The sequence below is a fragment of the Pteronotus mesoamericanus genome, unplaced genomic scaffold (assembly GCF_021234165.1).
Source record: "Pteronotus mesoamericanus isolate MK-2021 breed Mesoamerican mustached bat unplaced genomic scaffold, CSHL_Meso_final contig_25, whole genome shotgun sequence".
Lineage (NCBI taxonomy): Eukaryota > Metazoa > Chordata > Mammalia > Chiroptera > Mormoopidae > Pteronotus > Pteronotus mesoamericanus.
The window spans coordinates 16,252,116-16,270,822 of NW_026555105.1; the positions used below are offsets into that span (position 1 = coordinate 16,252,116).

General features: G+C 40.9%; 1 protein-coding gene and 1 non-coding gene across 3 annotated transcripts in view; both read right to left on the reverse strand.

Moving 5' to 3' along the window:
• RPN2 (ribophorin II) overlaps positions 1–18,707 on the reverse strand; it is a 52,515-nt gene that overhangs the window by 4,419 nt on the left and 29,389 nt on the right. For both annotated transcript variants that reach the window (XM_054573785.1, XM_054573784.1), the window contains exons 10-16: positions 10,368–10,459; positions 8,662–8,776; positions 6,152–6,346; positions 4,809–4,895; positions 3,474–3,569; positions 2,048–2,123; positions 356–485 (exon numbers count right to left, since the gene is read on the reverse strand). In XM_054573785.1, coding sequence (XP_054429760.1) covers positions 356–485; positions 2,048–2,123; positions 3,474–3,569; positions 4,809–4,895; positions 6,152–6,346; positions 8,662–8,776; positions 10,368–10,459 — 791 coding nt within the window. The remainder of the gene's footprint in view (positions 1–355; positions 486–2,047; positions 2,124–3,473; positions 3,570–4,808; positions 4,896–6,151; positions 6,347–8,661; positions 8,777–10,367; positions 10,460–18,707) is intronic.
• Positions 11,440–11,562, reverse strand: LOC129070990 (small nucleolar RNA SNORA40). Its single transcript, XR_008529161.1, has one exon. It is a non-coding gene; the product is annotated as a small nucleolar RNA SNORA40 (small nucleolar RNA).

Below are 18,707 nucleotides of genomic sequence, written 5' to 3' on the forward strand. Positions count from 1 at the left end.
CTCCCTAGAGCGGGGCCCTCTTGGTAGCAGAATATTTTTATACAGCCAGCACGTTAGCAACGATCTTCTGCCACATGTTCAATCCATTTTAATCTTCATAAAGTAATTGTTTTCTTATTTTGTTCTAATGTGCTAGGGCATAAATGGCTGTGGTTTTAAAACACTTAAGCTGACCACCAAGACCCTTTTCTCACTTAAAAAGGCTTCTGTACTGGGCTGGACCAACATGTCACACATGCCCCTAAGGACATGACTCTCTTTGCCACATACCATTGTTCAGAGAGTTGGGGGAGCAGAGCTGATAAAAAAATATTTCTAATCCCATGCTGGGACCGTGGTCCATCCCCAGCCTTACCTTTTGATTGCCTGATGGGCCAGCATCCGATTGCCAGCCAGAAATGTCACAGTGCCCAAGATGGCCAGGTACTTCAGGGTCTGGAACATGTTGAGCTGAGTCCAGTAGATATACATGAGCCCCAGCATAGCTACAAAACAGGCGCCATGACAGCCAATTAAATGAAACAGTGACAATACACTGGGGCAGAGGACAGTCAGGAGCAGTAATTGCTGGATCCTAAAAAGGTCTGTATTTCTAGACCAGCTCAACTTATTCCTTTTATCCAACACCAAAATATGGATAACTCAATATTCTTGCCTCTAAGACTTGACTGTCAAGAAACTCAGAGGTAAAAACCAGACCTCAGCTACTTTATCTATCTTGTTCTGTATTCTGGCTCATACCTGTTTTCTTTAAGTTTTCTTGTTTTGTTTGTTTTTTTTAAACATTATTGCAATGTTATATTTGGGACTCATTTTATTTTTCAAATTCTGAATAAAAGTATATAGGATTAAATAAATAGTTTCCTTTTATTAAAAAAATTTTTAAGGATAATTGGCCGCTGTGACTAGGAGGGAAGCAAGAGGACTGAGGAGAAAGGTTTAGTGAAAAGGGCTCAGGCCTGGGCATTGAAAGCCCAGGGTCTGGTCCAGGCTCTGCCCTTCTAGCCACTCCATCTTTCTGAGCCTAAATTCTCTCCCCTGTCAAACATGGATCATAATTCCTGCCCCGGTCACCCTCACTGGGGCTGTGATGAGACTCAAATGGGGGAATGTGCATACAAAGCACTCCGGCAAGAGAAGTCACGGCTCCAAACAAATTCATATTCCGGGTTTGTTCTCAGCCTGACCCAGGAGAGCTATCACTCAAATCCTGGAACTGGGCTAAAGAGAAAGGTCATCCTGTCAATATTTCCCAGAAGGATGACAGATGAACTACAGCAGGAGTTCTTAACCATTCTCAAGGTCATGGGCCCCTGTGAGAATCTGACGACCAAAGTCACAACTATCTTTCCTCAGAAGAGAACAGACACACATTTGCCTAAAATTTCAAGGGGTTCCTCTGTGGACCCCTACAGAGTCCGCACACTATGGACACAAGAGGATGACTCCTGAAAGAGTCAAAGAAATTAGAAAAGAATATTGAAGTCTTAGTCAAATACAAGGCACCACCAATCCAATGGTGTCCAAAGTCTCTGGAAGGCTTAGCTGATTGGTGAAGCGTCGGTGTTGTTACGTTTAGGTCCTGAGTTCTCCAGAGAACAATGCAGGACAGTGTGTCTGACTGTAGAAGAAACTGTTTTCTATTACCGCCCAGATACAGCCACCAGCAAATGTGAAGATCGATACAGTGGGGAAAGATAACCTTTGGAAACTGCATTAATGCTCTTCATCCAGGAAGATGGCTCAATGTAAAGCTACAGTAAGTGAGTAATCTCTGGAAATGAACAGGGCTATTAAATGAGGGTAAATGGCCTGCCAACAGTAGCCTAGTACAATGAAACCCAATATAATGACAGCTGTTCTAAGCTGATGGCCCAAACAGGTTTATCATCCTATTAACTGTCCTAAAAGGCCAGGAGGAAGAGGGAAATGTTATACTATTAAGTCATTATAGTTAATAGGTTGTGGGTCTACTTTACAGGGCGTTTGCGTGGGCAGGCTAAATGTCAGAGGAGGCTAAATGGAATTAGCAGCCGGGAGCGCTTACCAGCATGTCCCAAGTGAAAGATTATCGTGCTAGGAGCAAAAGTGAAGTTGGAGATATTGGCACCAATCCGGATCCACTAAACGATGGGGAGAAATAAATTAAAAAGACATTAGAACTTAAAAGGGAGGCAACACATGGCATGTCAGTGCTAGTCCAACGAACAGCCCTAAGGGATTAAAAGTTCATGCATACTTGATGGACAGGGAATTTTTCCAAGTGACAACTACTCTATTCTAAGTCCAAAAATTGTTCCCTTTTCTTTAGAAAGGCATTCCAACACCTGCTCTCAAATGTACTTGGGTAACTCAAACCTGAACATCATTTTTAATTACAGCAAAATTTTTTATTTTAAAACAGGTGGACCCATGAAGCTGAAAGGTCAGAAACTGTGAAGTTAATTGGTACCCCTGCTAGGTTCTCTAAGTGTTGGTCAGATGAACCTACCCACAGCTGGTAGGATGCGTGTTCTTTCTGTGGGTTCCGTGCCTTTTGAAATTCTGATCACTCAAATATGACAACAGGTGCCCATACCCTAGGGTCTGGTTCTGAAAGCTTGTGGCATGCCTTTCAGATGTGGACTGACCAATAATTCTTTTATTAAAATCAATGAATGAATTAGAACATGGGCAATTTTCTGAAAGTAAGATCTAATGAGTCTTCCATAGGGTTCTGAAAATTCTCTGAACTTTGATGATATGCATCTATATTTATACTCTTTAAGAAGAGAGAAAAAAATCAATTGGTAAAAAAAAATTCAAATAGTACTTTAAAGTATAAAAGGTAGAATGTTTCTTTCTCTATACTCCTTAAAAAGTCCTCTCCTTAGAGGTGACCAACACTAATAAATAATGCCTTTTCAAGGTTTTACACAAAGATGATCATACTAAACATAGTACCTCTTGCCTTTGTCACTTAGTAAGTCATTGTGGCAATCTTGCCATATCAGCATATAAATCTATCCATTCTTTCAAAAAACTGGACAATATTCCACTGTTTGAATATACAATAATTTATTTACCACTTGCTTTTATGAGAACTGTAAGTTGCTTATAGTTTTATGCTCCAAACAAGGCAGAGTCTCTGTACTCTATTTTTATACAGCTATAGAAACTAGGCCTTATTTTTTTCACACTTAACCTTATCTGAACATTCTTACAGAGAGCATCCCAGTCCATACACTTTTATCATTTTTAATGGCCAGTAGGTGCCTTCTCATGCCCCTTGTTAATGGAGTGGTTTATCTGGCTGCTCCCTATAGCGGGGAATTTCAGTTATCCTAAAATTTTTTGACCATCGGTGCAGGTCACAGCTGCTGAACCCCTCTGGAGCTGTGCTGAGGCCAGAGCACAAAGCCTCCTTTGGAACAGCTACATCTGCTGAGTCTGGCGCCAGACACACGCTGCCCATGCTAATTACAGCTACTTACCAGAGCAAAGAGCAGGAGCAAGGGCGAGAGGATCAGGGCGGTGAATGTATTAGACACCACTGTGGGGGGCCTCTTCTCAGGCTCACGGAACAGGTGCTGCCAAAAGAAGTCACACCAAGAATATTTAAGAACATGCTCTTCTCAGAAGGGGCTGCCATGTTTACCAGGGACCAAAATGCCAATGACAGTCAAGATGAGGAACTGTCTCCCGGATGCTAAAACCTCCTGGCAATGAGTGGTCACTTGACCTTTTGTTCTCAATGCTGGCTTCTGATCCCAGAGGTCTCCTTTCAAAGACACTATACTAGTCCCTGCTCACTACTTGGCCAACCCTCTTTATCCCTTTAAAGACTCACTGCCAATTTAGAGGTTGGAGATATGCAATCCATCAAGTGGCATCTGCCAGTATCAAAGAGGGGGCCCAGATGTATGGCTGCCCTGAGTGACACATCCAAGGCAGGACTCTGGGATCTCATAATGCTTCTGGGTTCCTAGGGTGGACCCACGTCACTCCCCCACTGAAGTTCACTAACTGGTATTAACCTCCCTCTCTTTCACAGAGCCCTAAAACTATACCCTCTGGACCTTTGTTCTTTTTTAAGTAGTGAAATAAGAGTAAGTAGTCTGCTTGGAATACTTCAACATTAATTTACACAGAGGTTTCCACATTACGACAGTGACATGTTTTCTCATGAACGCAAAATAATTCACTAAGTGGATCCACCTGTTTTCTTAACCAGTACTCGAACTGTTTAACAATTAGTGTTTACTTTGTAAAGTGCTTTATAAATGTTTCAAAGCCTCTCTTGCCTTACCCATTATCTATTTTGATCCTCATAGCAATCCTGTGGACTGGGCTGGGCAGGAATGGCTAATATTTGTGTGCAAGGAGGGTGAATCCCATTAGAGAGGAAGGACTTGCCTCAGGAGGAAAGCCCTGCTGTCCCAGTTGAGCGTTCCACCTGTCGGTCCCACCAGCCCTGACTTACGCAGGAACAGAGAGAAAGCAAGCCAAGCCTAGCTTTGCTGTAGCTGTTCAGCAGTGATCTCAGGGCTGTACCTCCCAATGTTAAGGAAAAACAGACTCAGGTTCTCCAATTATCTGCTTTCTGGAAGTTGGTCACTGGGCTCTCTGAGCCTGTTTTTTCAGCTCTAGGACGGGACTCATACTTGCTCTGCCTAATTCACAGAGTGGCTAGGACCAAACTATAAAGCATTATATAAACAGGGTAGAGAAGGGACTAGAATGCCACCATTCGGGGGGGTGTTGGCCTGTAATTGTGCCCATTTCACATTTCTCCTCCATGCTTAATGGGGAAGCCCCTTCAAACATACCTGGATTTCCTGTTTGGGGGTGAAAAGGTTCTTAGACTGGACAGTCGATGGAGCATCTTCTTCAGGGAATTTGATGACCACATCAGCCTAAAAAATTAACAGTAGCGTTTAAAGGCACAGGGGCACAGAAGGAATAAGGCTCATCAGCATGACAGCACCCCCTACCTCACAGCCAGGACCGTAACTGAAAAAAGCTCCAAGCACTCCAATCACTTCTGATCTATAACATGACAAATTGAGGTGGTAAAAATCTCAAGAACAAAATAAGTATTTGTTGAAAATGCTTTTTAGAGTAAGAGTTCCAATTTTCTACTGGCCTGGTGAGCCCCGTAGAGCTGCTTTAATACAAAAACCTCAGCTGGTACTCAAGCTGTTACAGCTGCAATCAGAAAATGCTCAGTGTCCCTGGGAAGTGTGATTTAGTCACAGAAAAGAAAAGAAATGACAATGTGCTCTCATACAAAAAGCAGTCCAAAGTCCAGGAGAAGAAAAGGAGCTCTGAATACAACACAAGAAACACAGCTGCCCCTTTGTCTTGCAAAGGATGCCAACCACCATTCAAGGACTGCAATTTGGCCTCTGCTACCTTTCCAGCCTCTTTGCCTACTGCTGCTGACCAGACTCATCAGGTGCTCCAGGAAAACAGACCCACTCACACTGCACTCAAAGAACATCGGGCTTTTTTTGCAGGCTGTTCCCCAGTGATCCCCCCCAATCCCATACACTGTTCTGAAAAACCTTGCCATTCTTCAACCCCTAGCTCTAATGCCATGTCTTTCAAGAAAATTTCTCTCATGACACCAATCAAAAGTGAGATACGTGGGTGAAAAGCACTATGTAAACAACAACATGGTACTCAAATGTTGATTATTAGTTTATTAGCATTTTGCATATCCTACAACTCACTCTCCCACGCCATCCTGAATTGTTACTGGAACTCAAATCTTACCCCACCCCAACCCCACGAGGCTACACCATATCTCAAAGGCCACAGCCTTTAGCTCTTATATCTACGCATTCCCCGTAGTGCTTTGATGTAATACAAAAACTTCTTCCAGTAGAACTTTTATAGAAATTTGTTAGCACCCACAAGGACAAATGTGTACGTCACTCATTCACTCAATCACTATTTACTAAGCACCTACTATGTGCCCGGCCATGTGCACGCCCCTAGGATTCCTAACAGTGACAGCACACAGTCCCTCGCCTCCCAGTGCGTATCTGTTGCCCCACAATGGCAGAGGCAAGGCTGGAGTAAAGAGCCCAGACCCCTGAAAAGGGGCTGCCTGTGTCTGACTGCAGCAGTCACCTTTGCCTGGGTCAAGGTGCATTTAGGCACATACCACGTTCCAAAGGATTGGGTTCTTCAAAGTGGCATCTCCGATGATCAAGTAGAGAGTGTAGGTGCCGGACGCAGAGTCAAATTCAATCTTTCTCTCAGAAGTATCCAACTCAAACTTGTACACATTCTTGCTGTCTGGCTCAGCAACAAATACCACTTCCTGGCCAGTCTTCTGGTTATGAAGTCGGACAAAGGTCTGGATGGAACAATAATATTGTATTTCATCTGGTAATTTCAAAACTCTCTGGGCTCAATATTGAATCAATGAGACTGCAGACTGCCGGCTCTTTCATCACAGTGGGAGCTCAGGCCTTCACCCGACCTGCCCGAGAGAGCAGAAGGAGCGGCCATTCTACCCTGGTTCCTAGCTCAGGAGCAGAGATAACTTTCGCTAGTGTGAGAAATTTAACTTAGGGATGTAGCCAAGTCTCAACTACTTGGAGGCTGAATGCCCAGTTTGTGGATGATTTAAGCCCTTTGCTGTTGTTGCAATTTCTTCTCCCTGCCAGCCTTTTGGCCACTTCACTGCCCAATTAACTTCTTCACCAGAGGGTAAAAAGAAGGGAAATGAGGTGGAACTGTAAGAGGCCCATTTTCAATTTCCTAGTGCCTCCAGCTAAAGATTTAGTAGAGCAGGCTGGGAGATTGATAGCGAGGCAGAACTCTAATCAAGCAGAGCAGCCTGGTGTCACCAAGAGCGCCCAGGCTCTGAGACAGACAGATTTGGTTCCACTACTTATTAGCTGAGCAGGTTACTTAACCTCTGCCTTGATTTCTTCAAGATAAAAAGATTAACTTCTACGGGTGGTATATCTGTGTGAAGATTCCTGATAACGTAGGCAAAGCATTTAGCACAGGACCTGGTACACATCACCTAGTCAACAGTGGCCAATACTGTCAATATGATGGTACCAGTCTAATCCCCTTATCCACCCAACGGCATAAGGAACTAAGGTCTCTGCGCATCAGAACTGCAGCGAAACAACATAGACTCAGAGCTCTTCTCTGAAGGGTTTCAAAATAGAGAATTCAACAGGGCAGGTAGATTGGTTCCATTCTACAGATCACAAGGTGCATAGATTAAATGAGCTACATGGTCACACAGCTCGTGCTGGATCCACAGGAAAAAACACAAATCTCATTTGTTACTCTACACCTGGGCAACAAAAAACCATCAAAGTATTTAGGGAAAGGAGCCCAGAGATGTGAAGCATCCTGACTACAGAGTCTGGGCCAAGAATGGGATTTAGCAGCCCGGATGCCTGAGCTTCCTCCTGTCACAGCTAAGTTCAGGCGGCAGCCAGGCTCATTTGCAAAACGCCGTCTCTACCTGGGAGGTCTCTAAGCCACGGTTTCCAAAACAGAATCTTGGATGAGACAAGTATGAAGTTAAGGTTACATTTCCTCACTAACTCTAACCCAAAGCTCACCAATTTAGTCTTATAATTTCCTTTCTTCATATTTTTTTCTTCCCTTGTGTTGTTTGGTTGGTAAATGTCATTCTGAGAATGGGATACAAAATGCTAAGAGGTCCGAAGTGTTTAAAGGCTGGTTAGCCATGGCTCTAACTGAGTGCACCAACCAAGCACTTGGGGGTGGGAGGGAGAGAGGAACAGAGAAGTGCCAGGACGGTGGCCCTGAGGGCAGCCACTCTGCGGCCTGGGCACAAGCACAGTTGCTATAGCTACAGGAAATGAAAAGCGAAAGATTTCCAAGTAAATTCACCCACCTCAGAGTTCTGCTCTGAAGCCGCCCCTCAAGCACGGATACAGGTATGCTGGCTCTTGCTAAAGTATCGCTACAAGGCACCTAAACCAAGGCCACTAGGTCCCACATTCTTTCCTCTCTTTCGGCGTTCAGGGTATTTACCTGAATTTCTCTTTACAATATGACCGTGGATGGGGCAGAGCTAAGCAGTTAATTCCAATCAAGGGGGATGACAGAGGTGAGGGAGGAGGCGCCTGCGAGGACAGAAGGCCCTATCAGAGTCTCTAGTGAAAGGGCCTGGTTTGAAAATCTTTTAAATAATTATTATTACTTTATAAAAAATAAAGCCTATTGTTTTCATAATATGAAGTAGGCACAAGTTAAAAAGAGAACTATTCTTCAGATTCCCACAAATGGAAAAATCTGCTTTGGCCAGAACAAAAACATGCCTTGGGCCCATTGCCTAGGTTTTCCTTTTTTCAAAATTACTTTAATACATGGTTTTTTGTGGAGTTGGTTTTTTTTTTGGTCAGGAAAAAAACCATTCAATTAAATGCTAATCTGCCTTAAATGTATCTTCTCAACACTACCTAAGCTTTTAAAAAGAAGAGTGTTTTCCAGGTTCAGGGTTATATCCAGTAACCGAGAGGGGGCAGAGTGTCACGTGGGAGAACCCGATCAAGATTCGGAGTGAGGGTCTGACAGCAGGAACTTGGAATTTTCTCTAGCCAGTTATATACATATCGGCAACTCTAGTGCACTGTACTGTTTCAAGCCCAGAGACAGTCTGGGCTTCTTCCTGACCTGATGAGGCGTGAGCTCGGCACCGGTGTTCACATCGACCAGCTGGAAGAACAAAGCAAAGTTCTGGTGGCTATCTGCGATGAACGTGCCCTTGGCCTTGGCTGGGTAGGTCACCCTGAAAGAGACATTTATACAGTAAATCTTCAGAAAGGATCTGCATATATCTAAGAATAGAGTGAGAAATACAAACTTCATTGCTTAATCTTCCCTCTTTCATTGTAACACTGTTCTGCTGTGGACAGAGAGAAGTGGAAAACTGTCTGTGGCCTGAGGGCAAATGGGACTGCTGAAACCAGGACTCAGAAAAGCACAGTTTTTATGAGTGTCTGGGAAAAACTCGATGTGTAGATGCTCAGGTTTTTACTTCAAGGACCTAAGGATGTCAAGTCAACCAAGTCAGGAACCAGTGGGGCTCAGGTGTCCCCCCTGCAGGCACACAGAGGGACTGAAGAGCTGAGATGGCAAAACCGCAAGGAGAAACAACCATAGGATCAATGTTAGCAGCACATGTGAGCAAGACTGAGAGACGAGGGGGTAGGAGATGCAGAGAAAAAATGGGTACTTGTACCTTTCTATTCTTTTTTAAAAATGCTGTATTTTTTCCTGGACACTGTTTCAATTTATTTTTCTCCCTGAAATTGAATTTTAAAAAGTCACTTTCTCAAAAAGCCGTCTTGATGAGAAGACTTTCTTTTCACAGCTAGTTCCTGGGATTTTAGGTTAAAATGGCCAGGGTATAGAACAAACCAAATGGTTATAGACCTCAGACATGGCTCTACTTATACTTAGGCTTTACATTTATTTATGACTAACACCAACTCTTCATCTATATAGAACAATAAACTTTGCAAAGCACTTCCACAGACATTACTGCAGTGGATTCTCAACAGGGCTCTCATCTCCAGTGTCGCTATGAAAATATCCCAGCCAGACGCAAAAGGCCCAGCGCTGTCACAGGATGTAAAAGAAGTGAATGCTTCACATCTAAGCTCTAGTTAATATCCCAAATGGCCTTGAGGGTTCACCTACTTTCTTTGGCATCTATAGCCACCCCAGCTGAGTCAAGTTGGGGGTCTGACTATACCCAGAGGTATAGATGGGCCCCCAAAATAAGGATCTGGGAGAAGACTGACAAATGGGCTTCATACAGTGTTCTTGACCAACTCTGATAAGTTGCTAAAGGTTACTTAGGAGGTTGTGTTAAAAGGGAACACATGCTGTGACTGATGGATGATGCCTTCCATGAACTTGAGAAAAGGAATTGTAGCCCTAATGCTAGGTAACTGCCATCTCAGTTCTAAGGACCTATGAGGCCTCCAACGTTTTTCAGCCACATTGTAAGCCAAAGAGAGTTCCTATGAGGACACTCAAAGCAACTTCAGGACTGTGAAGATAGAGATATTACACCAGAATATAGATTAATACACTGCTTCCTTCACTGAGCAAGTCCTTTAAAAAACTGTCATCTTAATTAAATAATGTGCTTGGTGACGCAGCTGACTAACTGGGACTTATATTCCGAAGTAAGCTCCGTATCTCGTGGACTGGTTTGCTCGGACCGAGCACTGGTACACACATCCCCCCAAACTGCTTGGATGCACCGCAGCACCTGTGGTGGTGCGAGCTGGGTCACTGCTGACACGGAAAGGGCATCCAGAGGGGCTCAGCTCAAGCCTGACCCCACGCCCAGGAGGCACCCCACCTACCGTGTAGTTTTGGGTGCAATGCTCTGATCCTTATCCACAGTGGAGAGATCAACATTGGTGATGCCGACTTCAGTTGAGATCTTGACTTTGAGCTAAAGTGAAACAAAAGAAAATCGCCAAGTCAACTGGTGGGTGTGCCAGGAATTAACACACATACCCAAACTTCTCTCTTATAGGTGAGTGAAGGCATGAAAAACTCCTAAAATAGGAAGTCACCTATGATTTTAGTAAAATTGACCCAGTGAAGTAGTATTTCCACCTTTCCCATCCTGGGGCCTAAAAGTAACTCCTTGATTTTTATCCCTTCTTCCCTTCTCTGGCTTTGGTTGGACTGTATATATTTAAAATAAAAAAAAGAAAGAAAAACAGTGGGTTTCCCCCGCTCCGTGTCCTTTAAAATAAATAAGGGGGAAAATCCTTAAGCATTACCCTTCAAATAATGTAAATCAAAATCAGTAAATACTCAAATTCTAACGACAGCTAATGTTTACTGAATGTTTACCATGTGAAAGACACTGACTTTACAAAAACTATCTCATTTAACCCTCACAACTCTGTAAGGTAGTGCTATGTGAGATGAGGAAATTGAGTCCATGTTCTTAGACACCCTATCTACCTTCCCAGAGACATTTACCCTGTGCCAAGCAGATGTCTGCCCACGAAGACCTAAGAAGGTAAGGCAGCTTGGTCTGTACCATGCATGCACCAAGTACTTCTGGTTCTCCTGAGCTTGTGACAGAATTGTACTTCCCTGCCCTGCTGGAGTCAAGTGTAGCCACATGAGTTGCTCTGGCCAATGAAATGTGAGCAGAGTGAAGTGTGTCACTTTCAAGAAGAAGCTTTAAGAGTCAGTGTGTGATTCTCTTTTCCTCTGACATGGACAATGTGTAGAGAAAGAGGCTTGCTCCTTAAGCCTGGATCCCAGAGTAAGAAAACCATGAAGCAGAGCCCCCACTTGACAGATTACAGATACCTAGCATGGGCCAAAAAGAAACTTTTGTTTTAAGCCACTGAAATTTAGAGTCGATTATAAACACAAACCAGTCCATCTTGACTCTTTATTTTTTTAAATCATGTTCCTTTTTATATGTATCAAAACTCATACTGAACAATGAGTTCTGGGTTGCAAAAGAGGATTTATTTTTAGCACCTGTAGGGAGTCTTTGCCCACAAATTAAAAACAAACACAAGTGCTACTCCATCTTGACTCTTACCATGTTTGAATTCTATACTTCCTTATGTAAACATTTTCACAAAGAGAAGTTTGCCAATGCCAGTAAACAAATTTTTTAAAAATCAGATTAAAACAAGTGTAAAATTCCAAAAATGACAGAAAACACACTAAAATTCTATTCATGGGGGATTTTTAATTGAAAATATAGTTTGAATGTGCAAATTATGCAAACAAACCCAAGGAACTTTTTATGTGCAAACATCTGGGAAGCTCCCAAATATCTGATAAGCTTGAATGCAATACTTAAGGAAATCTCTGCCAAATCCACTGGCTTACAGTCTAAGTCAGGACCAAGAAAGAGAGAGATAGGGGGCTGGGCAAATAATTGAAGCATAGCTTCAGCACTTTTCTAAAATATACTATCAAGGTGTGACAGCCTCAAATCAAGGGCAAAGAAAAATTAAAAAAGAAGAATGACAGCTATCAAGTAGTTCCTCTTAACAGCTTTCTATTCTGCCACCATAATAAGTATTTTGTGACAACAGTCTCAATTATTGTCAGGTTGAGTAGGGGGTGTTCTGTTTTGCTTTAAAAAGAAAAAACCTGCAAAGATTTATTACTGGAAACTGTAAGATATTATCTCCAACTCTTTGAATACACAGCCACCTAATGGCAGAATTATATTAAGTATCATTGCTTGTCACTGAACCTAGACAACTGAGTGAATTATGGCAGTGGGGAGGAATGGTTAGCCTTCAAGTTCAATAATTCTGCAAGGAGAGAGCTGGGAGCCTCTACTCTTGCTCTCTGGGCTCTGTGCTGAGCAAAAAGCTTCACAACTCATACAGGGCTCAGAGACAGAGCAGGCTTTGCTACATAAAGCCCAACCCAGAGAAGCACTGACAACACTTCCATTTGAAAATAAAACTAGAGTGGAAGGTTTAAGCACAAAAGTAGCCAAAGAACTCTAACTGGTATCGCCCAGTTGATTGGGCATCGTCCCACAAAGCTAAAGGCCTCCAGTTCAATTCCTGGTTGGGACACATGTCTGGGTTGTGGGTTCAGTCCCCAGTTAGGGCGTGTGCAAGAGGCAACTGATCAGTGTTTCTCTCCCTCTCTTTCTCCCTCCCTTCCCCTCTCTCTAAAAATAAATAAAATCTTAAAAAAGAAAAAAAAGTAGTTAAAGAACTTTGATGAGGCTACTCACTTATTTAGCAAGACACCTCCTGAGACCACTTTCTCTACATCCCCCTAGAGCACACGGAGTACCTGGGTACAGGGGGCATACAAAGACAGCAAGATGTACTTCCTGACCTAAAGGGAAGCATATATGCAAAGCTAAATTAAAAGAGACCAGGCTACTGCTTTAATGAGGGATGTACAAAGTGCTACAAAAGCGCAGGAGAAGGACTGTGTCCCAAGTTGGCCTTGGGGTATCCCTGGCTGGGGAGCAGGAACGTGTAGCAGGAGGCCTTAGGAAGGCCTCTGGTTTGGGGAGAGGTAGGAGTTTAGTGCTGCCCCATGCCATTAAATCACTACCACCACCACCACCATCGCCCGTCTCCGCAGTTAATTACTCTGCACTCTTCAACATTTAATTAAATAATTCCCTCTTCACTGCTGTGACTCATTTTCTTCAGGACTCACTCATTTAATTTGTAAATATGATCTTAAAATCATCGTCCCAACTAAATGTCCATAAACAGGAGACAAGTTAAATAAATAACGGTACATGTACACTATGCCGTGGAGCAATTCAAAGGAACAATTAAGTGTCTATGAACTCCTACTTTTGAATACACAGGCATCTATGGGCAGAGTTATATTTAACATCACTGCCTATCACTGAGTCTAAGCAACTGAGTGAATTATTGCAGGGGGTGGGGAGAACATCAAGTTGAACTGATCCCCAAGGTGAAAGCTGGGAGCTTCTACTTTGTGACAAAAGTAAAGAAAGCAAAAAATACAGCTGCTTGTAGAATGACCCTTTGTTTAAGTAGGAAAGGCTATGCAGATGGTCACCGATACATGTTACCTGTTAATACCGGATTCCCTCTGAGGAGGGCTGGATTGAAGGTTTGAGAGAAGGCTCTTAAACGTCATTATCTACCTTTCAGTACCTTGAAATTTTTAACTACATGCATATTTTTCTCTTTTTTAAAAAATAGGCATTATCTGAGCAATGAAATTGTGTGCTATATACCTTCTTCTTTATACACACTTTCGTATTAAAAAGTACCACCCAATATATATGATTTTAAAAATAATTACTCTCCTTTCAGCAGATAGATGTATACAAACTGATGTTTAAAGATTTGTGTAAGGCTCCTCAGGTTTTTACTTAGAATGCTGACTATAAACTTGCAACAATAACATGGTCGCTAAGGCCTGCTAAAATCAAGATTCAATTGTGTGTTTGTTCTAAAAACATCATAAGCATTCCCAAAGAACACAGACATGTGGAAAGGCAAACTGCAGACAACTCGAGTCGTTCTGGGTTTGCTCTCAGCCTTAATTTTAAAAGGCCCCTAAGCTGCAGCTTTCTTTACTGCACAGAAACAGTGCACAGCTGTCCGTAAATAGGGAAGAGATTAAAACATCCTTCTGCTCCTAAAGTCTTACTACAAATGGGTCTCTGAAAACATTGAAAAGCATTTTTATGCTCTTTTAAAGCAAACTGAGAAATAAAATCATTGTAACTTTTTTCAAAGCTCTGTTGTAAAGGGTTCAGAGTAGGATTCCTGTTGGTTAGCTGCTTCTTCCTTTAAATGAACACTGCAAGATTAGTTTTTATAATAGCAAAGGGGCTTGTTTAGCCACTTTAAATGCAGCTAAGCCTGTTTTACAGTGAATCATGCTAAGTCCTTTCTTTGCTTGTGCTGCATGCCACATGCACCTCAAAAAATGTTTTAACTCCAGGAAATGCAGTCTTTCTGCTGAGTAATAACCCCCTGTTTAGCTCATTACTGTCAAAAATGACGGTGCATTAGGGGCAATTAATGCTAAAGATAGTTTTAAAACCCATGCTTCCCATGACACCAAGTCCAATGTCGACGAGTGTTATTACAGGCCTTCCCCACCAAACCACCTTTAATGCACTCTCTGACCAATGTCAAGCATCCCTCAGGAGAGCAAACAGGACCTGCTGACCCACTCTAAGGCTGAAAGTGTGACTATTACTGAAATTACACAGTAAAGCTGCATGTGTGGAAGAGGTCAGAGCATGCACACACACAAACACATATATAAAGCTCTAATGTAATGAAGAGGAAGAGAGGAGACTGTGTAACGTATACTCCATCACTGTGAAGTAAAAGGACACCAATGGCTTTAATAGGGGCTTATTTCATTGCACAAATAACAGCTATTAACCATTTCTGCTATTTTGTACTTAGATAATTTTCCCAAAAACCATAGAAACACTTAGACAAACATCAGACGTGATGTTTGCACAAAAAGCCAAGCTGTTATGGTAATCAAGACAGCATAAAAATACAGACTAATGAAACAGAATAGCAAGTCTAGAAATTAACTCATCTTTTAGTCAACTGTTTCTGACAAGGATGCCAAGGCAATTCAACAGGGAAAGAAGAGTCTTTTCAACAACTGGTACCAGGACAGCTAGCTATCCACAAGCAAAAGAAGACAATTAGACCCATACCTCACACCATATATAAAGATTAACTCAAATTGGATCAGAAACCTAACTGTAAAAGCTAAAACTATAAAATTATAAAAAAACAGGATTAAATCTTCATGAGCTTGGATTAGGTAATGGTTTCTTAGATATAACATTTAAAGCACAAGCAGTGAAAGAAAATAAAGAAATTGGACTTCATCAAAATTAAAACTCTTTGTGCTTCAAAAGAAAAGTGAAAAGACAGCCTACAGACTCTGAGAAGGTATTTGCAAATCATATATCTCATAAGAGCCTTGTACCCAGAATATAAAAAGAAGACATAACTCAGGAATAGAAAGACAAATAATGTAATTAGAAAAGAAAATAAGAGGTGTACATATATATATCAAGAAGAAAGAAATAAAAGGACAAAAAAATATCTTTAATGGATAAAGGATCTGAACAGACATTTCCCCAAAGATACACAAATCACCAAAAAACACATGAAAAGATGCTCAATATCATTAGTTACCAGGGGAATACAAATCAAAATCACAATGAGATAACCACTTCACACTTAGGATGGCCAGAATAGGGGAAAAAAAAGTTAAGTGTTGGTAAGAATGTAGAGAAGCAGAATCTTCATACATTGCTAGAGAATGTAAAATGTTGCAGCTTCTTTGAAAAACAGTTTGTCAGTTCCTCAAAAAGTTAAATATAGTTATCATATGACCCAGTAATTCCATTCCTAGGCACATACCTAAAATAACCAAAAACACGTATTCAAACAAAAACTTGCATGTGACTGCTCATAACATCAATATTTATTATCCAAAAAGTGGAAATACCCCAAATGTCCATCAACTGATAAATGCATAAATATGATATATCCATATAATGGAATATTATTCAACCATACAAAGGAATAAAGTACTGATAAATGCTATAACATAAACCTTAACAAATGTTAAGTTAAAAAGCCCAGACACAAAAGTCTACATATTGTATGATTCCATTTATATGAAATGTCCCTAACAGGCAAACTATGGGGACAAAAAGTAGATTAATAGTTGCCAGGACTGGGAGGAGGATATAGTCCTATAGAATAAGGAGTACCTACTAGTAGACCTGAAGATTATTTTTTGGGGTGATGAAAATGTTCTGGAATCAGATAGTGGTCATGGTTGCACAATTATATCTTCAATAAAGCTATTTACAAAAAAAAAAGCCAAGCTACTTTGTATAGGGTAAAGGCTCAGCCCTAGATGACAAGTTACCATAGTTATAAGGGGATGCGAGAAAACATCTTCTCTTCCTTTAAGTGGTCTGAGATGGAAACTAAGCACTGAAAAAACAAATTTGGTCTCCACCCACAGGGGTTCCCAACCCATTGAAAGAGCAACACATAAGCAAACAATGGTAATGCAATGCAAAATTTGTATTATATTACAAATTAGAGATAATGTGTAAAAACTATGGCAAGAAAAATAAACTTTATAAAGTAAAAACAACTTAAAAACTTAGAAGAAAATACTGGAAACATGGACATGAACAACAGTGTGGTAATTGCAGCAGGATATAAGAGGGATGAATGGTAATGGGAAAAAAATACAATCAAAAAATGAATTTGAGCCCTGCCTGGTGTGGCTCAGTGGACTGAGTGAACCAAAGGGTCACTGATTCAATTCCCAGATAGGGCACATGCCTGGGTTTCAAGCCAGGTCCCTGGTGGGGGGCATGAGAGAGGCAGCCATGCATTGATATTTATCTCCCTCTCTTCCTCCCTCCCCGCCTCTAAAAATAAATATATAAAATCTTCAAAAAATAAAAATAAATTTGAAAAAATATTGGAAGGTATCTTTTTGACCTTGAGCAGCACAGGATTTTTGAAAGAAGACATAAAAAGCACAAATAATATAGGAAAAAATACTTTTAAATTACGCTTCATTGAAATTAACTTTTGGGGACCAAAAGATGCCATAAACAGCACTGAAGGAAGATATCTGATGTTCATAACTGAGGATTATATTCAGAATATATACAGCTCCTAAAATACGAATAATAAAATAAGACTAATAAGCCAAATAAAAACAAAGGAAACCCAAATGGTCAATAAACACAAGATCCTCAATCTCACTAGTAACCAGCGAAAAACATCAAAACAAAATATCAGTTCATAACTAAATCATCAACAACTCTTAACACCAAATACTGGTAAGAATATGAAGAAAAGAGCAAGTTGTCAATACTTAATCAAGTGGGGAGATGAACACACCCTATCATTCCATAACTTCGCTCTAGATCTGTGATTTTCAACTGGTGTGCTGCAAGAATTTTTAAAACATTCAAGAGCTGACTACTTTAGTCAGGGGCACTGGTCCTCTTCCCCCTAGACTGTCAAATAAAAAAATCACAACAGTCAATACAACTACAGACATCTGCTGTGAATGAATTGAAATTATACTTATTTTTTTGTCAGAATGGCAAAAAAATACTTTATTAGTGTGCTGCAGAATTTTAGTATTTAGTTTATGTGTGTCATGAGATATAAAAGACTGAAAATCACTGCTCTAAATAAAACATGCATAGGGACAAATTAAAGACAAATGTGCTAATAATGTTCATAGCAGCACTGTTTGTAATAGTGAAAATCTAAATGTCCAACAATAGGAAAATTAATGAATAAAATCTAATTTATTCACAAAAATGATTACTTTTATGATAATTACCATACTTATGCATATAGCTCTAGTTCTACATGTGTAAATATGGCTGTCATAAAATAATGAGTGAAAACAAGCAAATTGCAGAGGAACACAGAGTATAATATATAAATTTTGAGAAGATGCAAATCAATGTAATATGTTTTTTAAAAATACATACTATATACGAAGCAGAAGTGTAAAAACTGGCATTGGAACAGTAAACCCCAAATCTGGGGAAAAAGGGAAGAAAAAGTGTTTGAGGAATACAGACAGCTTATATTTAATCCATAGGGGCTTTTCTTAAAAAAAAAAAAAAAAAAATGGAGCAAATAAAGCAAAATGTTAGGGTTTGAAAAAGATGATTGGCTGGTAGGTACATGAGGATTCACTGGATTATTCTCTGCTCTTTTCTGTGTATTTAAAATAGTGCATACCAAAAAGTAAAATTAAGTCCTATGGCAGCACAGATGAAGGGACAACATTTGAACTGGACCTTACGGGATGAGCAGGCCAGCAAATGAGCAAGGAAGGAGAGCAGTACTTGGAGGAAATAAGAGAAGTCCAAAGGCATGAGGATACTTAAGCACCAGTGTGCAGTCAAGAGCAGCCAGAGCTAAAGCACACACACTGAGGCATGCGCATGCACTTTGGGGAGAACCTTCTAAGCCATGCCAAGAAGCCTAGCCGTCACTCACAGACGACAGGAAACCAAAGAAATGTTTAAACAGGAACAATGTGATTTTACCATTCTAGTGGCACTTACGGAAAATTAAATGAAAAGGGCAGAGATCAAAAACAATAAAACTAGTTAGAAACTACCTTATCAGTTTAACCTGAGTAGG